The sequence below is a fragment of the Condylura cristata genome, unplaced genomic scaffold, assembly GCF_000260355.1.
Source record: "Condylura cristata isolate star-nosed mole 26May11 unplaced genomic scaffold, ConCri1.0 scaffold00033, whole genome shotgun sequence".
NCBI lineage: Eukaryota > Metazoa > Chordata > Mammalia > Eulipotyphla > Talpidae > Condylura > Condylura cristata.
The window spans coordinates 6,638,850-6,659,452 of NW_004567134.1; the positions used below are offsets into that span (position 1 = coordinate 6,638,850).

At 45.0% G+C, this 20,603-nt stretch overlaps 1 protein-coding gene across 1 annotated transcript in view; it reads right to left on the reverse strand.

The window, feature by feature from the left end:
• The window catches only part of KAT2B (K(lysine) acetyltransferase 2B), a 61,619-nt gene extending 41,580 nt beyond the window's left edge, over nucleotides 1–20,039 (reverse strand). Inside the window, exons 1-4 of the mRNA XM_012732072.1 lie at nucleotides 19,977–20,039; nucleotides 19,236–19,362; nucleotides 5,007–5,152; nucleotides 1,152–1,244 (exon numbers count right to left, since the gene is read on the reverse strand). Coding sequence (XP_012587526.1) covers nucleotides 1,152–1,244; nucleotides 5,007–5,152; nucleotides 19,236–19,362; nucleotides 19,977–20,039 — 429 coding nt within the window. The remainder of the gene's footprint in view (nucleotides 1–1,151; nucleotides 1,245–5,006; nucleotides 5,153–19,235; nucleotides 19,363–19,976) is intronic.
• Between the last annotated feature and the right edge of the window lie 564 nt (nucleotides 20,040–20,603).

Sequence of the window (20,603 nt, forward strand, 5' to 3'; positions counted from 1 at the left end):
TGGAAACAGGACTACCCAGAAGGAATTAATTTAGAACACAGCAGATGAAAAGTGACAAGACGGAAAGACTGCGTGTTACAACCCTCTGCCGACTTCAAATTCTAAGGCATGAAAGAAAATAACAAAATCCTGGACTGAAAAGGGCATAAACCTTTAAAGAATGAAATCTGACTGTTTTACGGGATAATTTTGCTGGTCTATCAACACAGCAGCTATCACAGAATGATGCTCTTGGAGAACATTACCAAATTTTAATAAAGAGGTCACGAGCTTGTCTGTCACCGAACCAATTCACTAGAATTTAAGTTCTTTTCTACTACTCATTCAATTCCAGCAAACCAAAACGAATATTATTCAAAATTCTGAGCTTTGAAAAGGAGACATGATCAATTTAATCTTCCTAGAGAACACTCCCATCTAATTTCATTTCAAATAAAAGAACAGTAAATTCTTAACCAAGTTGGGAGGCAAAATAAAATTTCTTCTAGAAACTGACTGATAAAAACTTTGATTTGTATTTGCAAGGACTCTGATATCGTATCGTCTGTCACCATCCTTATCAAGAAAGGCAACCAAAAGTATCCGATCTATTTAACTGAACAATGAGAGGAAGATAGTGACAACAGCTAGCATACAGACTTTATACATGTCAGGAGGTTCCCCAAGGAAATGAGCATCTTTCCAGGAATCATAAGGTAGCAGGAAGTCAATTTCTGGGTACAGAATCTCTTTTTGTTTTTGCTGTTTTCGCTTGACTTACAATGCTTTTCACACTGCAACTGCCTTCCCTCACCTCAATAAGCCTTTTAGACAGTGCCAAAGAATAGACAAAGACAGATTTTCAAAACTTGAACACTAAGAAAAAGCACATTGTGAGTTTTCTTAGGAACACGTGTTCTTCATTGTGTTTCATCCCCAAATAACAGTGAATTCTGAGGTTACAGTAGCACAAAAGATAAACTCTCCATCATTTATTAAATCATGCATTCATTGCTGATCCAGAGAGCCCAACACAACATATCAACAGACTCGGAGAACTCTAGGCCAGGTAAAGAGGATGGAAAGAAGATGTGTACAGAATTATGGCAGAAAGATGGGAGGTTTGTTCAGCCTTAAAGTGACAAAAAGAGGGCTTCTCTTCTTCCTTTTACCTGTTCGATACTAGGTTTCTCAAATGGGGGTTTCTTCTCCAAAGATCCTTCAACCACAGGCTTTCCTCTTTGTAAAATAGACTTTCTCAAGAGCTGCAAAGAAATCATTTTTTTAAAAGTCAATCTCTCTCTCTCTCTCACACACACACACACACACACACAGCCCACACACAGGCGAGACTCCATTTTCTATTTATCTTAACTTCATATACATACATCCTTAAGCGATTAAGTGAGCAACTACCAGGTAACCCCAGTTTGCCTTCACATCCATGACCTCAACTGAGGGTGCAGACACCTTTCATGTCCCAGCAGCCTGGAGTGCTCAGGACTGGCCACTGGGCATCGCCCTCTGCCCACTTTCCTTTCTCCGGTGTTTGTTTAGACACCTGCTGACCCAGGCCCCCACATGCCTGTCTATAGTAGTGCTGACGTTCTGGAGGATTTTACTAAAGCCCAGAAGGTCAAGGTCTGCACAAATGAGGCCAGGAGAAAGGACTACAGCAGCTGTGTGTCAAATGTGTGACCTGGGCCCAGGCGCTCGGGCATGGAGTTCTGCAGGGCTCGCAACTGGCAGCGTCTGGTCTCTCCTGTGGTCTTTTTTCATTTCCTCTCCATCTGCAAAGAGTGGCCAAGTGTTCTGGCATCTCAATGCCCACAAAACAAAACACTGCTCCTTAATCCTTGCCACTGGAATTTAAAGCCCTCAAAGAGCAAATAGTAGAGAGAAAGGGGAACACAGAGCCATGAATAAAGACTTACTTTGAAAATAAATTTGATACCAAAATGCTTTGCTTCCAATCTTTGCTTAAGTTTTCTGTAACTTGACATGTGGCCCAGTTATGATGCGATTTATTTAAGTGACATTTTTCCTTCCTTTCTCCACTTACTACCTTTTCAGTAGAAACAAAGATGGCGAGCATTCTGCCAGGAGTTCATGGAAATGGACGAAGGCCCCAGGGCAAAGATCACAAAGTGTGTCAAACAGAATTTAAATAAAAATCTAAAAGTTGAGACCTCACAAGGGCCTTAGCTCCTAGGGGGTGCGGAATAAATAATTAGCATGGGGCATTTGTTGAGACTTTCCCCAGATTATGCCCACCTTTACAAAGATAAATATGCAGTCATGATTTGCTTCTAAGGATATAAGATTTATCAAAAAATTTAAGTACAAATAATGCTGGCTGCCTATTTTTTTTCTCAGATAAAATGGGACCATTTGGGAACATGGGTGGGGGGGCAATCTGGGGATAAACAGATGGCGTGGGGAGATGTTGAGCCTGGGTTTCTTCATTTACAAATGATGATGCTGGCATAAGTGGGCATATCAAAAATGTTAACAGAGAGAACACTTGCATCCTTGTTTTTGTTGAGCACTCTCTGTGGTTCTTTACATGGATCATCTCAATATGCTTAACAAGCACCTGGGGTAGAGCTATTCCTGTCACTGCAGGAGAGTGACTTGTCCAAGGTCGCAGGGAGCAGGGGTGGAGCCAGGATTAACCCCCAAAGAGGCTCCAGAGTCCCCACCCAGGCTGCAGGATCCACTGAGTTTTAACATCTAAGAGTGCAGATTTTTTAATTTTTGTTTAATCACTGAGATCGATGAAACACAGGAATTGCCTGTCAAGAGCTAAGGATATTTCTCATTTTGTTTCCCCAAGCCAGTATATTTGCACTGTTAGTTAAAGATTAAGGAGGCAAGAAAGACAGCAAGTGTATGTACTTCAAAGCAGAGCGGTGCTTTCTGCCTGTTTAGTTGATTATAAACAGCCGAAGGAGGAGGCTGACAGGATGGAAACCTTGACACCACCTTCACTTCCAACAGGGCGATGGGGGGGCGGCCAGGAGCTCGGTTCCAAGACAAATAATAGCTGTAGTCATGCAGACGTTGTTTTTCTTCAACTAAGGTCTTTTTTCCAAAAAAGCTCTAAACAGTATGAACCTGCCAGGGTTCAATTTGGATGACTCAAGCCTCACAGCCATGTCAACAAGTTGTCACTTAGAGTAGCCTAGTGCCTGCTAATTGCCGTGGGGAATTCAATTGTTCATTGTCTCCCACCTCTTGTCTCTCTTCTCACTCCCCCCACCCAATAACCTTCTTAGAGTTAATATGCCCACATACCCCCACAACTAAAAGAATACTTCTCTCCCTCCCACTGCTGCCCCCTATCCACCCAGAGGCCCCCATCAGTATTGACACAACAAAAGAAAAATCCTAATAAAAGGGAAAATTACTACCAAATAAATTCAGACCCCAAACAAGGTTATAGGAATTGAGAAAAAACTTGCACTGAGGTTCCTAGCAGCCAAAGCAAAAAGGGGAACGTAGAGGTCAGGCACCAGCCAAACACAGGCATACGGAAGGAGCAGTTGCCCCAAGCAGAAGCAGATATTGGGGGAGTGATAACCTCATGACTTGTTTGTCACCACCGTTTGACACAAGCCCAGGCAGAAATATAAGTTCCAGTTCCTTGTCAAAATTTTCCACCCCACCACCGTTTCTCCCCCTTCCTAGGTCTACCAAAACCCCTCCTACCCTTCCCTCAGGGCAATTTCTCTGACTTCGATTCTCTCTGGGGTCAGTGGACCTTAGCCCGGAGCACAGAAATAAACCTATTTTTGGTTTTATTGACCTCGCTATCTCTTTGCTTTTTGTCCTCCGACTCCACACCTTTCAGGAAACTCAATTAAAAAAAATGTATCTGTCCTTTCATAAAAAGAAAGTGCAGCACTTAATACAAATCTGTTCTGACTGTAAGTTCTAGTAGGTGTTTGGGTCTTTGTTTTTAAAGAGCCTCCCAAGAGTTACATAATACAAAATGATCCAGAGCGCCCTCAACCATAGGGCTGCTGGGGGCGCAAGTCTTCCTTCTCTCAGCCTCCTTCATGACTCCATCCATTCCTCCCACTGGTTTCCCTCTGACATCTGTCAGTTCTGACTGCAACGAGAAGCTTAGTGAGGCATATATCTGTGGGAAGAGGAGGGATATGATCTAAACGATGATAAAGTAGAGCCATAAACTGGCAGCTATGGGAAATGGAAGCAAGAACAACTAGTATCAATGAGGCACAAAAAACAGTGAGGAAGAGGCCAAAACAAATTTGGTAGTGCTTGATCCTAACCTTGAGGCAGAAATCAGGGTCCCAGGATCACCCCTCTGCCTATACCTCCCACCCTCCCCTTGCTCCCCAGGCCGCTCCAGTCCGGCCTCCTTGCTCTCCCCCGTCACATCAAGGGCATCCCATGCAAAACCTCAACGCCTGCTCGGCCTGCACGGCTCTCCCCCACTCTTCAAGGAGGGCTCCCACCCCCTTTTGGGTTTCTGCTCAACTGTCACCTCTTGGGAAGGACTTTCCTGGCTGTCCTTCCTCATTATCATGTGTCACCTGTACCACCATCCCTGCCATTCTGACCCCGCTGGGCTTCTTTTCACAGCGCTGATCACCACCTGCAGATATACTATCTGCTTGTTGACTGTCTGCCTCTCCAACTGAAATGTAAACCCCAAAAGGACAAGGGCTTTCTTTGCCTAATGAACTATCCCTCATACGTGAGAGCCATGAGCAGAATATGTGTGTGGTAAATATTTGTTGGATGAATGAATGGGAGGGCAGACAGAAAAAAAAACCTGTAGGAGTATGAAAAAAAAAAAAAATACTCAACACTGCCTACAAGTGTGAAGGCTCTGAAGGAGTGATGTACTGAAATATGGGAGTCATTCTAGAGAATCCTTCATGCAAAAAATGCATACATACTTCCCAAGGCACAGGAGCTGAGCACCTTCCCACCCATGACCTGGGATACAGAAACTGGGCGCAATTAAACATTCGAACGATGATTGAAAAGCTCACCTTGAATAAGTAGAAATAAACTTGTTTGGTATCGGCATCTTCCTCCTTGTGGACACAGGTAAAGAGATATTCCACATCCAACACGATTCCCAGGAGTCTGTTCATTTCCTCCTCTGACACATTCTCCAGGTGGGAAACATGAGCAGCTGAAGGCAAAGATCAAAGGTCAGTTGGAGACCGCAAGCATTCTCCATCTTCCAGGGAAGGGCTCGCTCAAAAGCCTCCCAGAACACCAATCCACTAGACTGCATTCTGAGTAGCAGGGATTTCTGAACCCTGTTAACGGGGAAGGCTTCTCACAAAATCAACTTAAAATTAAAAAACTGCCACCAAATTTAGGCTTGGCTTCCCCGTCCACCACCAAAAGAGATCAGCAACTAGAGTATTCTAAAAATGTACAGCTGAAGGTCTGGAACGCCAGCTCTGGTGAAGAGGTGTTATGTTCTTGTTTGTTTTCATGTAGGCAAAGGCTACACCACACCAATGGAGTTCTGTGGTCCCAGGGCATCCAGGATGTGCCCTGGTGGGGCACAAAACCAAGTCCCAAAACGTTTAGTTCTAAGAACTGTAAAAAGTTCAACTGGGGCCTCCCTAGTGGTGCAAGGGACTAAGTCTCAGCACTGTGAACCTCTCCGCAGCCACTGCTACATGAGTTCAAACCCCGGCCAGGGAGAGGACCCACACGGCGCAGCAGGCCACTCCTGCCTCGCCCGCTGCTCCCCGAGCAGTGTATTTCACTCAGTCTACCTGTTCTGTTTCCCACTATCTCTCCAGTCAATCCACAGTACCCCCACACCTTTGGCCTGTATCCCAGCTCTTGTATGCATAAATAATCTTTTTTAAAAATTCAGCTGATCAAATGAAGTCCCTGTCCTCAAGCTCTCTGACTGAGACACACTGAAGCCTCAATGCCTCTACAGCAAAGTCCAAGGCTCTTGTGTGTTTGAGATCTAATGTCCTCCATGGCCCCCAACCCACTTCCCTGTGCTGTCTTCTCAGTGCACTGAAATGATTCACCCACTGACCTCCTCCTCTCTCATGACCCACCCTCGATTCCACCCAAATACTGTCTGTCCATCCCTCAAATTACTGAATTTAATCCCCCATACCACCCATGAAGTAGGTGTTACTAGTCCCATTTATAGCTGAGGAAACTGAGGCTCAGAGACTGTCACCAGCCCAGCCAGCAACAGAGAGCCAGGGTTTGAATGCAAAGCATTAGACCCAAGTTCTCAAGCCCCCACAGACATTTTTCTTTTTGGTGACTAGCTGACTAAGTTCAAGTCCTTTCTGATTTGAACAAGGGACTCTAACTACGCCGGCCATGGCCAGAGGCCCTCTGGACTAGAACCCTGTCTCTCACTGTATCCCAGGCACCTGTCCCCATGCTTGACAAGCGGGGGACATCAGCTCTTCTCGTGTGATCCTCGTAACTTCAGCCATTGCTGGGCTGGTTTTAGAATGCTTGGACATAGAAATGTGTCGGATGATTTCTAAAGGACTAAACTACACACCAAGAGCAATGGGTTTTTTCCTTGCCTTTTCTTTTTGTGAGTGTGTAGAAGAACTGTTGGCCAGAAGTTCCGGAGGTGAGAGGATTCACCAGAGACAGAGTGGGGAGCAGAACAGGCAGATCAACTGAAATACACCGCTGAGGGGAGCAGCGGGAAAGAAAGGAAAGATCTGCTGCTCCATGTGGGTCAGCTCCCTGGCCAGGAGTTAACCTCAGACCACAGTGGTGATAATGCTCAGACTTAACCCCCAGGCCACCAGGGAGGCCCCTTCCTTGCCCTTATAAATGGAGATGGAACTAAAAATTATTGAAGAATACCCACTAAGTATTGGACATGGCCATTCATTTCAGAGACTATAGTGCTCCTAAACCTGAAGCTCAATCAGAAGCCTGGGATATAGAACATTTTAGCTTATCCTAAGTCCCTTTTCTTAGCACTTCATGGTGTTTCTCTTGGCTTCCAGCCACCAGCAGCTCCGTTTCTCCAGTGAAGGCCTTTTCCTGCCACTGTCATCTGCTCTACCACCCACATGTCCCGGAAGAGCAGCCTTCAACTGAAGACTAAAGAAGCTAGGTCATTGCTGATGGTGGGCGTGTAAAAGGGCGCAGTCATTATGGAAAGCCATAGAGGAAGTCCTCAAGCCAGGGCCCTCCCTGGTGGTGCAGCGGTTCAGTGCAAGTACGATCCCTGCCCCAGAGGTGATCCCCATGGCGGCAGACTCTTCCTGGCTCAACAGCTGCTCCCCTCAGCAGGGTGCTTCGTCAGCCGGCCTGCCCTGCTCCCCACTCTGTCTCTGGTGAATCCTCTCACTGCCCCTGCACCTCTGGACATACCCCAGTTCTTATGCATAAATAACTGAATCTTTTTTTTTTTAACAAAAACAAAAATTAACAGACAACTATAAATCCGAGACCTTCTGCAGGGGACAGGGAGGGAGAGGGAGCAAAACAAGGGCAGTAAGAGCCCAAGGGACTGTGGTGATGGTGCACGGGTGGACCGGTGGTGGGATTTAGTGGCGCTACACCTGAGAAAAGAGAGCAAACATTGTACAAACGAACATTGGTGTGAAATATATGTAAATAAATTATCGTTAAAAAATGAGTTAATTTAACCTAAAAAAATAAAAATAAAAATTTCCTTCAATTCCACTACTGGGTATTTACCCAGAAAGCACAAACGCGCGCACACACAGCCCCCATGTTTATTTCAGTATAATTTATAACAGTCAGGAACAAAAACCATGAGGTGCCCAACAACAGCAAATGGGTAAGAAAGATGCCATATATACGCAACTGAATATTACTCAGCTGTTAAAAAAAGTAAGGATGAAACCCTGCCATTTTCAGTAACATGAATGGACCTAAGGGGATTCTATTTAGTGAGGTGAGCCAGACAGCAAGAGATTGAGATTTCGTGCAAATGTGGTATGTAAAGAAAATGGATAAACCAAATAAAGCAAAAATAAACTTTAGACTACAGGACCAGCAGGTGTTTACCACAGGGAAGGGGGCTGATGGTGGGTAAATGGGGACAGAGATGGCGGCAGGAAGCTGGCTAGAGCGGGACACAGACCGTGCCGCTCACACGGCGACTCCCAGCGAAACACAGGTGTTACAACCTAGTGCACGTCAGTAAAGACAAAGACGGGGCTTCTTTGGAAAAAAAGTCTAAGTCTCCCTCCTTCACCCCCAGGTGGAGTAGCCGAGGGGTGCTCCACATGGACACCCACATTTCCCCCAACATTATTAAGCACCAGTTCACCACAGCAGGAGCTGGCGTGGCAAAGGACACTTGGTTGGCCGCCTTTCCCTCCTCTCATCTGGCCACTCTCCTGCTCCATATCAAACCAAATGAACTACTTGTACGTGTAAATTCTTGATGTGGTGTTTGTTTCTGAGGAAGGGCATATTTTTCATACTTAAAAGTATTAAATACCAAGAGAGCAGGCTTTTCAAATGTGCTTTTCTAAAAAAAAAAAAAAAAGTTCTATTTACTTATACAAACAAGATCTAGTTGGGGCAGGCAGTGGGGGGCAGGTGACATGATGCACCAGGGACAGAGGGGGGAGCAGAACAGAGAATCTGCTGAACTACATACACTGTTACACTGTCGAGGGGAGCAGCAAGCCGGATCAGCTCTGTAGCTGGAACTCCTGCCACAGAGGCTTGACAGCAGAGACTTAATCCCTGCACCACCAGGGAGGCCCTCACATGTCCTTAAGTAAACCAGATAGAGGAGTGGACTCTTTCACGCTTTCCTAATGCAGAGAAGTAACTGACAGGCCCCAAGGTCATCTGCCATTGGTGACAAACAAGACTTAGCTACTCGAGCATGCAAGTCACCCCTGGGGAGCATTTTTAAAAGGTAGGACGGAAGAACAGCTACCTTAGGTGTTTCAGAGTACATCTAGGCAACCATGTAAACGGAAAACACCAAGAAAGTATTATGACTAAAGTGTTCTTAAGAACAAAAAAAAAAAAAAAAACCAGAAAAATTACAAGTACACATGTACGTATGAACACAACTTAGTATTTAAATCAATTACTTTATGTATGACCTCATTTGCCTAAACATGCCCAAACTCAAGACTTTTCCTTTATACAGTGTTTGTCAGGTCATTTTCTTCTTAAGAAGGTACAAAAATTTCTTTGAGGTCAGTCTGAAGCCTCAGGGAGACAGGCCTCATTCTACAGACAAGTAGGTTAAAATTTTCATGTCAGTTATTTACAGAAATAATTTGGTGGCTATTTTTGCCTTGGAATTATAACAGTGTAATCTCCACAGAAAGGGGAGGTTCCATGTTCGCTGCCCCACATAAGGAAGGGCAGAGCTGGCTAGGAAGGGGAGGCCAGGCAGGAGGCAGGAGGCATGGGGAGCAGAGAGGCATGTCAAGAAGCTGCACTGGCCTCTTGGCCTTGAACTTGTACCTGGGGGGCCTGGGGGCATGGAAGGAAACACTGAGAGACAGGGACCTGAGTGAGAGGTCCCAGGGCCGGGTGACCACGCACCTTTATCTTGACTGTACTTTGACTTTGCACCTTTCCTTCCGGCCTGGCCCCTGCTGCCCCTTTGCTGTGGTTCCCACCTGAGGGCCTGAGACCTGTGGCAAGTGTTCCAGCGTCAGTGACCCCACTTTGGTCCAACCCTGCTTGACTGGGCATTTACTCACAAGGGGATTAAATAGCACACTAGTTCTATTGAAGCTCCTTCCTGCTGATGGCCTTACACACGAAGGGTATGTTTTGTCTTTGTGAGCTGGATGGAGGAGCCTACTTAGCATGTCCCCAGCTTGGGAGCCTGAGGTGGTGCCCGTCAGTATGCCAGCTAGCTGGGTGTATTCCTCTTTCCAACATGAGCAATGAAAGAAGTCAGTGTATTACATAACACAGATTCCCTCAGCTTCTCCACACTAGGATACTCTCAGGTGCTAACACGGTGAGTTTAATCTATGGAGGTGCATGTCATGCTTTGTTTTTTAAATCAGTGTGTCACTTTTTATAGACCACGATATCCTTTAGCCAAATGAATTCTTAATCAGAATCAGAAAGAGTTCTCTCTTTCTGAGACAGTGAAAACGCCACTTTTTAGAATGCAGGCGAGACAAGAGAGGTCTGCTGTGCCATGTGGGTCACCTCTGCAGCTGGGGATTGAACTCACACTGAAGCAGCTGCAGCCAGCGTGCAGTGCTGCTCTCTAACTCATAGTGCGGCACAGGGGGGCCAGAAGTATATTATTAAAAAATAAAATAAAAATTTGTAAACACTAATGCATGAACGTTTAACTGTTTATCTGCCCAGAACATACAACACTAAGTCCCTAATATTTAAAGGTTTGATATGTGCTCGCCAATCAATCAGTGTCACTGTCTACTCGGCACTCTCACTACTCTTGACTACCGTGGGCACTCACTGTCAGAAGTCCAGGCAACTTTTAAATGAACGTGGGCCCCCACCACACTGACTGGGTTCACCAGATCCGGTGGAGTTGTTCTGGCCATTTGAGTTGCTCCATTGTGTACCCTTATTCATGGCTTTCCCCTGCTTTTTTGTTTGGTTGGTTTGGTTTATCAGTATTTTTAATTTTTTAGAAAGTTATCTATATTTTGTTTTTTCAAAACCTTGCTTGAAAAAATTTTTCCTACAGGACAAAAAAAAACACGACATAAGTGTTTTCTCCTAGCTCTTAAACAGGTTTGCTTTTAAGAATTGAAACATTCCTCTACAAAAATGTCAACAGCATAAAAAGACCAAAAAACAAAAAAATGACTACAGAGCTGTTTCGTATTAAAGCAGATGAAAGAGACCTGCTGTGAAAAATGATTTACAGTGAGAAACACATATTCAGTCTCCTGTCCCCTTTCTTGGCCCTATGTTCCTAAAACCCTTGGAATTTCATAAGTAATGAGAGCAATAAAGGTGAAATGAAAGGAATGTCTTTTGTTGATTCTTAACAAATCCATTTAACTACGCCTGAGTTAGTTAATGGACTATCGGAGAGCCCCAAAGGGGGTGGGGGGCTGGTTGCCAGGGAACCAAACAAGTGATTAGCATGTTGGGCTGGTTAGCCTCACCCCACTCTGAGGGGAGAGGGGCTGGAGACTGAGTCAATCAACAACAGTCAATGATTTGATGAACTGTGCCTACACAATGAGGCCTCCATCAGACCCTAATGGAGGGGGTTCTAAGAACCTCTGGGGCTGTGGCTTTGGGAGGCACAGCGAGGGGGGTACCCGGGGAGAGGACATGGGAGTTCCACATCCTTTCCCCCCACCTTGCCTACCCTTCTCTTCCACCTGGCTTTTCCAGAGCTTCTCCTGAGTTACAGCCTTTCTAACACACCAGCACTCTAGCAGGTAAATTGTTTTTGTGAGTTTTGTGAAGCTCTCTAGAAAATGACTGAGACCAAGTAGGAGGTCATGGGACCCTCGGGCTGATAAGTGGGTCAGAAGCACAGGTGACAACCTGAACTGAACACCTGGCATTTGAAAGGGGTGAGAGGTACAGAACTGATGCCCTTTCACAGGACACCTCAATTCAGGTGATTCTAAACTGGATGGTAAATGGAGGAATACATGCCAGAAAGGACATTTTTTGGCTCAATGATGGAATACAAAGAGTACATTAAAATAAAGTCATGTTAAATTTTATTAAAGTTGGTGGGCCCTCCCTGGCGACACAGAGGGTTAAAGCACAGCACTAAAAGAAGCTAAAGCCACTTCAGCATGAGTTCAATTCCCAGCCAAGGAGGTGACCCACATGGCGCAGCAGACCTCTCCTGCTCCTCAGCAGGGTACTTCATCAATCAACCTGTTCTGTTCCCCACTCTGTCTCTGTTGAATCCTCTCACCGCCCCTGTGCCTCTGGCCTGTACCCCAGTTCTATATGCATAAATAAATGAATCTTTTTTAAAAAAATTTATGAAAGTTGGTAACTAAACTGAGGGCATGTAAAATAATATTCTCATTTTTTAGGAAATACATGCTGAAGTATTTAGGAGTAAACAGCCTATCATATATACAACTATAGTGTCCCAGGAAAAAGAAGTATATCCATATAAACATCCACACACATATATGAAACTATATGTATGTATACTTGTATATATGCCAACGCAAATAGGGTGAAATGTCAATAAGTAAATCTGGACAAAAAGCATATGAAATCTTTTCTTTTAAGATTTATTTATGCATACAAGAATTGGGGTATAGGCCAGAGGTGCAGGGGGGTGAAAGAATTCACAAGAGATAGAGTGGGGAGCAGCATAGGCAGACTGACTGAAAAACACTGCGGCAGGTGGGTCAGGAGAGGTCTGCTGAGCCATGTGTGGGTCACCTCCCCAAGCGGGGATCAAACTCCTGCTGCAGTGGCTGTGGATAACTTCATAGAGCTGTGCTCTGACCTGCTGTACCGCCGGAGAGGGTTCTTACGGAATGTTCTTGGTTACTATTCTCATGACTTCTATGTTTAAAATAATTTATACATGTCTCAAAATAAAAGCTTTCAAGAAATTTGTCTCCACCTAGAATGTGATAATCAGCGTAAAGGATTCTGCTCTCACTTCATATGTTCTTCCAAGCCCCTGGAGCCAAGCGTCGCTACAGTGACCCAGGAGGGGTCAGTCAATCTGTGGGAAAAGCTCAGTGCTCCCAGCTGGCCATGGTCTCCCTGTGTCCACCAAGTGCACAACACAGGGAAGTGGAGGGAAGGCATGTCTGAGAGGACAGAGAAGGCTCTGCTCTCTTCACACCTCTCCAAGTGGGTGGACCCTGGCTCCTCTCAGGCTGTCAGACGTGCAGACAGCCAGACAGAGCAACCTCGCGTCGCCTGCTGCCAGAGCCGCCTGGCAGGGCCCAGGAAGCACGCTGTCACCATGGGCTGTGGCCCTCGCTGAGCCCCGGCTCCGTGCACCACACTGGCCTCTCCTGAGGACAGGGGCCAGTCCTCGCATGCCTTGCAGGTGAGCAGGAACAGCCAGCCGGCAGCTTACATGTCCCTGAGACTGAGAGAAAGCAAACAGCACAGCCTCTGATTTATGAGTTGCTCAAAGAGATTTTTTGTTCATGGGAATTTGTGTTCAAGACAAGAATAATCGTTTGCTCAATGAGATCTTTTTAAATCACCATGACGCCGAAGGTTTATAATTTTAAAGCGGTTTCATCTTTTGAAATCTCAGATCTGGAATGAAGGAAAAGATGAAGAGCCCTTTAGATAAGTTCAGTCCAATAAAATTATAATAGCAGACACATAAGTACACTTAAATATTCTAGAGAGGGCCTCCCTGATGGCACAAAAGGTTAAGTCTCAGCACTATGAAGCCATCTGCAGCACTAATTCGATCCCTGGCCAGGGAGCTGACCCACATGGTGCAGCAGACCTCTCCTGTCTCACTGCTGCTCCCCTCAGCAGTGTATTTCAGTACATCCACCTGTTCTGCTCCCCACTCAGCTTCTGGTGAATCTTCTCACCCCCTCCCTGCTGTACTTCTGGCCCCCACCCCAGCTCTTGTATGCATAAATAAATAAAATAAATCTTTTTAAAATAATAAGTAAATAAATATTCTAGAAATAAATACTCTGTCTAAATTTGGGCAGTCCATGTAGACAGAAGAAGCACATGGAAAGAAAGTGAACAAGACCCATGACCTGAGCAAGGTAAAGAAAAGTAGAGTCGAGCAGGGTGAGCAGTTAATATATTAGCAGGGATAGCCTCTTAACTCCCGCTCGGACAGATTCACAGCTCCTGACTGTTCTGTATGTAAAAGGTGGCATCAGAAAACCAGCCAAGGGGACTGCGCTGACCAGTATCATAGTGCTGGCTGGGAGCACATTTACGTCACCTGGCATCTGACAGTACATGTGCAAAAGGGAATGGGAGGGGTGAGTAAGTGGTAGAGATCTGGGCCCTCCTGATGGTGCAGCGGGTTACAGCACAGCACTATGAAGCTCTCCACAGCCACTGCAAGCACAAGCTTGATCCCCCACCAGGGGAGTGACCCACCTGGCGCAGCAGACCTCTCCTGACCCACCGGCTGCTCCCTTCAGCAGTGTATTTTAATCGATCTGCCAGTTCTGCTCCCCACTCTGTCTCTGGTGAATCCTTCATCCCCTGCACTTCTGGCCTGTACCCCAGTTCTTATATATGTGTAAATAAATCTTCAAAAAAAAAAGTGGTGGCGATCTATGCAAATATGGGAAGGCCAAAGAAAATGTGTTGGGTCAAATGATTTGCCTAAGTGTTTAAAATAATCCATGAGAAAAATACTGGCAGCCCTCCCTTCACAAGAAATAAGCTCTAGAATAATAGTTAATTCTAGTTCTATACTAGCTTGGTAAAGTTTCTACTGTAAGTAAATAGGTAAGCAAAGGTAACTATAGTTACAAAGAATTGTCAATACCTACAACTGTTTACAGGGGTTCATGTAGATATCTAGAAATGGCTTAGAAAAAACAGATTTTTGTTTTGAAATATCAAAAAACTTCTACACAAAACTGCAAAGACATTGCCACTAGTCAAGTTTAATAATCAGTATATTCTGCACACTTTAGAACAATGGCCTCGCAGATGACAACAAACATCCCAGCTGTGTTTTGATCACAATAGCACGTCCTCCCCTTTCTTGGTCATAGGACAGTCTGCTAGTTAAACCAGTAGACCCAAACTAATGCATTTTCATTAATACTAAAATAACCCAGCTAAGCCAGAAACCTGTGTCAATTTTTTTTTATCAATTGAATTGACTATGCCACTACCAGATGTCAACTAATTTCAGAGGATGGACTAGACTCTTCTAGGCCAACCTATCTAGTAGTATTACAATGTGAGCATATATGTAAATGTAATTTTTTTCCAGTAGTAACACTGAAAAATTAGAGACACGTAAAATTATTAATAATGTATTGTATTAGTACATCCAAAATAGGGTCACTTCAACATGTCATCACTACTAATGAGAGAGCTCATATGTTTTCATGCTAAGCTTTTGAAATCTGTCATGTTTAACACAGCACATCCCAGTTTGAAGTATCTCCCTGTCAAAGTTGCTCTTTTCCCACATATAGTGAGGTCCAGAGAACCATTTCATCTTGTGGATGAAGATACTGAACCACAAAGAAGCTAAAGGACTTTATAAATGACTGAGCCAGGCCTAGAATTCTTGTTTCGAAACTCCCCATGAATGTTCTTTCTGCTTGGTCAGGCTGCCAGCCCTGAGCTGTCCCTAGAGACACAGAGGAGCAGCAACTGACAACCAACCAAGGACACAGAGCAGGGAAGTGTCAGGGGGCCACATGAACCCAGAGCTCATGTCAATAGCACATGTATGGTGGAGCCCACAGAGACACCCAACTGCAATCAAAAAACAGACATCATCTCTATCGATGAGCCAGAAGATTTTGTTTCGACAGATCCAGTAATGTCACATATGGACACGTGTCTGGCTGCTGGGGACTACATTAGCCACGCTCAGAATGGCCCCTGTGACACTGGGACAGACTCAGGCAGAAATCTATCGGGAAATTCAAGTTTGCTTGATACGTGTAGGCATTCCCTAGATGCCAATCTCTGCTCTGTTGGTAGTTATTAAGAAGTAATCTGCTCTAATAAGATATCTGCAACATGCATGAAATATTTAGGCCAAAAAAAGGTGGGGGATGTTTATTGCTCCTTTATTTACAATTGGAAAAACATGGAAGCAGCCCAAATGCCCAAAAGTAGATGACTGGATTAGAAAGATGTGGTACATATATACAATGGAATATTACTCAGCAACCAAAAAAGAGAAACACATGTCTTTTGCAGCAACTTGGATGGAGCTGGAAAAGATCATGCTTAGTGAGATAAGCCAGAAAGAGAAAGAAAAATACCGGATGGTTTCACTCATAGCAGGAGTATAATGGACCAGGAGAGAAAATAACAAAAATAATGAACAATCATATACCAGAGACATTCTGTGGGGGCGGAGTGGGGAATGGGATCAAAAACAGGGGCGGGGGAAGGGAGGGAAATGCACAGGACTATGGTGGTGGCACAGTGGTGATTTGGTGATGGGAAACCCGCGGGGATTACAATCGAGATGGAAAAAAAAAATGTGAAAAATGATGTAAAAATAAACTTTGTAATAAAAAAAAAAGGTGGGGGGCAGGGGGAAACTGGTAAGTGTTGATAATTTCGAAGTGAGGTACAGGATGGTTTTTAACCTTACACATATTTGAAGCTTTCTATCATAAAAAGTTTTATGCTTTTTGGGAGGGAAGGAGGCACTTTATCTTAAAAAAGGACTTCTAGAGTCCTGATACTAAGATCAATAAATGAATCATGGTATTCAGCAATAATTCCAAAAGTACTAGAAAATACACAGACATGTCAATCCTAGGAATGCAGACTGAAGGAAGGACAGGGGGCAAAGTCAGAACAAGACCGAAAAATATTTTTTAATTAACACCTGTAACCCCAATATACGAGAAAACACTGCCTGCTCATCAGCATACATCTTTCCAGACTTTTTCCTGTTCAGATGTATTCATAAGCGATCCTTTCTGTGATGCTGCTCTTCAGCCGGCATCCCAGCCCTGGGGAATGACCGCCTCCCGCAGGCCTCCGAGATCACACGTGACAGGTGCGAGGCCAATCAGATCCCCTCCTCTGGGGCCCAACCCTAACCGGGACCCAGGGGACAGAGGCAGGGGAAATGAATCACTGGGTGCAGTGTCCTGACGACGAGGTCCAGGCTTCCTGCAGCCCCGATCTCCAGGACAAGCTGAAATGGGGCTCCTCTGTTTTCAGCTTCTGGGAGCTAGTAGTCCTATTTATAAATTATAAACATCATTTTCTCACTTAAACTAGACAGAGTTCCTACCTCTTGTGTAAAGGATAGAAATGATATACTATCGGGTCCTCCCTGGTGGTGCAGCGGGTTAAATTGCAGCACTGCAAGCGAGCCGCAGCCCCTTCAGTGCGAGTTCGATCCCCGCCCCAGAGGTGACCCACATGGTGCAGCAGACCTCTCCTGACCCACCCGCTGCTCCCCTCAGCAGTGTACTTCGTCCATCTGCCTGTTCTGCTCCCCACTCTGTCTCTGGTGAATCCTCTCACTGCCCCTGCACCGCTGGCCGGTACCCCCATTCTGTATGCATAAATAAATTAGTCGGTACCCCCATTCTGTATGCATAAATAAATTAGTCTTTAAAAAGGAAAAAAAAATGATATACTGTCAACTAAGAGTAAAGGAGTTAATAATAACCAATAATTATCCACAAACATACTGACTGGCCAAGAAATGTTCTAAAGCTGCCTGTTTTTAAAACTTTTACATGTGTTACCTCACTGAATCCTTACAAAAAGCCTACAAAGTAGATGCTACTGTTAAATGCAAGTCAGAACTGAGAAGACTGTAAGTCCAGAGAAATTAAATAATATGCCCCCTGGGGCCTCCCTGGTGGTGCAGGAGTTAAAGTCTCAGCTCCATCCAGCTATCCCACTGTGGCATGAATTCCATCCCTGGGCAGGTAGCTGACCCACAAGGCTCAGGAGACCTCTCCTGTCTCGTTCACTGCTCCCCTCAGCAGTGTATTTCAGTCAGTTCACTTGTTTTGCTTCCCACTCTGTCTCTAGTGAAACCTCTCACTCCCCACACCTCTGGCCTACACCCCAGTTCCTGTATGTAAGAATTTGAGGGCACAGCTTAATTTATATGTAGGTTAAAGTCCTGGCATGGATTTGAGATGTCAAAGGATATGTATTCTCCCCCCACCCCCCCCATTCTTGATTATCCATTTTCAAGTAAGGGTGTTTGTTTTCAAAGCTTGTTAAAAATATAAAAGGAAATAAAGTTGGCTCTTCTTTGTGGGAGAATGTTTCTGCCTTTGGGCATTCTTGTGTATTTACATGCTCAGAAGGGAGACAATCTGCTCCCTAAGAAAGAAGTCTCTGTTTTAATTGATGTAGGATAATAGGATTTCCCAATCGACACTAAGTACAGTTCATACTCGGAGTACAGAGTTCTGGAGCCCAGTGTTTACTGCATATGACTCCTGAGGCAATTCCACAAGGCATTCATCAATGATCCATCATGGAAAAGGTAATTTATAAGCAAAGATGTTTCTGACATTATTTTACACACCAGTTAAAACAAAGCAATGATATAATTATTGGTGTGTGATCTCTTTGGTGATATCTGTGTGTTCTGTTTTCTTTTCCAGAAGGTTACCCTAGTGCAACAGTCTCCTGGGAAGGTGACATTATCTCCTTGTTTGCTCTAGAAGTATGGAAATACTCTCCAGCTGAGTACAAAATAAAACTTCAGATTCAGCCTATCACCATGTTAGTCTGAAGGTCAACGCTGAGGCATTAGCTATCAGCAGGAAGCTCGAGACAAAGATATCAGCAAAGAGAAGTCACCCACTTATAAATCGTCAGGTGGTTAAAACTAAAGTATATTAGTGAGAATGTTCTTTCTGGGGTTATCTCTTGCAATACCGGACCATAAACTGGACAGTCTGTGGTACGATGGGTAACTAAAAGCAGAAATGTAAGTGTAAGAGCCCAAGAGCCAAGACTGTGAACTGGAATTTTAATATCAGGGGAAAATAATTATCTATTAACTTTTATCTATTCAAAATACAATTAAAAATTTCATGGAACTAGTGTGAGGACATAGGACAGATTAGTGCAGCCCTGTTGGGTAACTCTGGCAGAGACAATGATTCTCTTGCAGGGACAGATAAGAAAGTTGAAAGGGAAAACACAAGTAAACATTTACCAAGCACAACACCAATGAAGAAAGAGTTCCAGGTACAGGGAACTAAAGAACATGAAGATAAAGTGGGGCACTTCCAGACAATTCAAGGAATCAAAAAATAAGACCAAGGACCGACCAACAGTTGGGGCTTCAACGAGTGTCAGGCCCCCATTAAAATGAATCGGGCCGAGACACACTTTCACCAGCTCAGCAGTGTTGGTTCATCCTATCTGGCAATCCCCCCCCACCCCACCCAGTTCTTGGGGGCAAGTGGAAAGGGACAGATAAGGAGCCCAAGCAAACAGAGCAGGGCTTGTCTCTCTGTGAAGTCCTCCCCCGGGGATTCATGACAGAAAGAGTCACTTTTGCTGTTGCCTCCTAGAGAGGTAAAGAGCAAGCGAGAGTTTGGTGGAACCACGAAATCATTGCATAAGTTTCAAGCCTCGATGACATTAGTTTTCTCAAAGATTCAGGAACTCACCCAGGGCGTGGCTACAGCTCCGGCAGGATTCTGTGAGGCTGACGATGATGTGCTGCAGGTCGGCTCTGGGAGGAGTGGGAGAGGGGTTGGGGTTTTTCCAGCCATTACATTTGCAAGTCTCCTCAGCCTGAAAAAAGGAAAAGAGAGGAGTGCTACAGACTAGATGCTTTGGGTGAGAACAATGCACTCATGACATGCCAGCTACCCTCCCTCCCCATCCCAGCAACGAGAGGACAAGCAAAGAGGGCATGTGATTCAGGCAATTTTTGTTTTGTTTTGCTTTGCTTTGCTTTGTTTCTGGAGGGAGGTTGCTAGAATCTGCTGGTTACAATCTAAGTACTGCGGCTCAAAAGCCACTCCACACATTTTGGTGCCACTATCACAAGCAAATGTCCATGGGGTGATCAGTTCCAAAAGATTCCATCCAGAAACCATCCAAAAGCATCAAGCCAGATTCCAGGGTCTCTGGAACACGGCTGCCGCCCCAGCCGGGCCACTGAGCCCTCGGGCGCCAAAGCTCCAGCCACAGCTCTGCCCTGTGGACCAGATGCGGAAGTCCTAGAACTGAAGTTCGCCATCTAAGAGATGTGAGGAGGGACACACCCTGTGAAGGCACATTTACAGGCCCCCCACCCCAAGCCCTTGCTGGGCCCCCAGCTTTCCTAATGAAGAGGCCCTCGCCCAAGTTCCTGCACAACACACTACTACTGTCTTAAGACACCTGACACAGGGCATCCTTACTTCTCCCACAGACCCTTCGCACATCCCTACCCGCTGGAGGGGAGTATCACTGAGCCTCTCCATGGCGCCTCAGGTTGCGAAGTGCAGGCCAAGCATGGAAAGATACCAATCTTCTTCATCTTACCAAGCTACCACAGTGGGTGCTTCAGGAAGAAGCCCGCGGCCACATAGCTGTGGATGCTTTTCCTTAAAGACTCCAGTCACTTACAACTCTTCTACCTATTTTGTTATCTTTCCCATTCTACCACACTCTTTCTTTTTTTTCCTGCTTCAATCTGCTGTGGTTGGGACACCAGAGTATTCACTGTTGGAACAACATAGAATGTAGACTCACTCTTTCAAGATGTGGGCCGTCTGGACACACTGTCCAAAATGGCAACCCCTAGCCACATGTGACTGCTACGCACTTACAATACAGCTGGTCCACGTGGGAAGAAAACAGACAGAAGATATCCTTGATTTAGAAGATGCGTTTAAAATAAAACTCAGTAATTTCCATACTGTTTATATGTTGAAGCACTAACACCTTAGATACAGAGAGTTAAATTAAAAAAAGTTAAAATTCCTCTGACCTGTTTCATTTAACTTTTTAATGTGCCTACTAGAACATTTAAAATTACAGGTAGT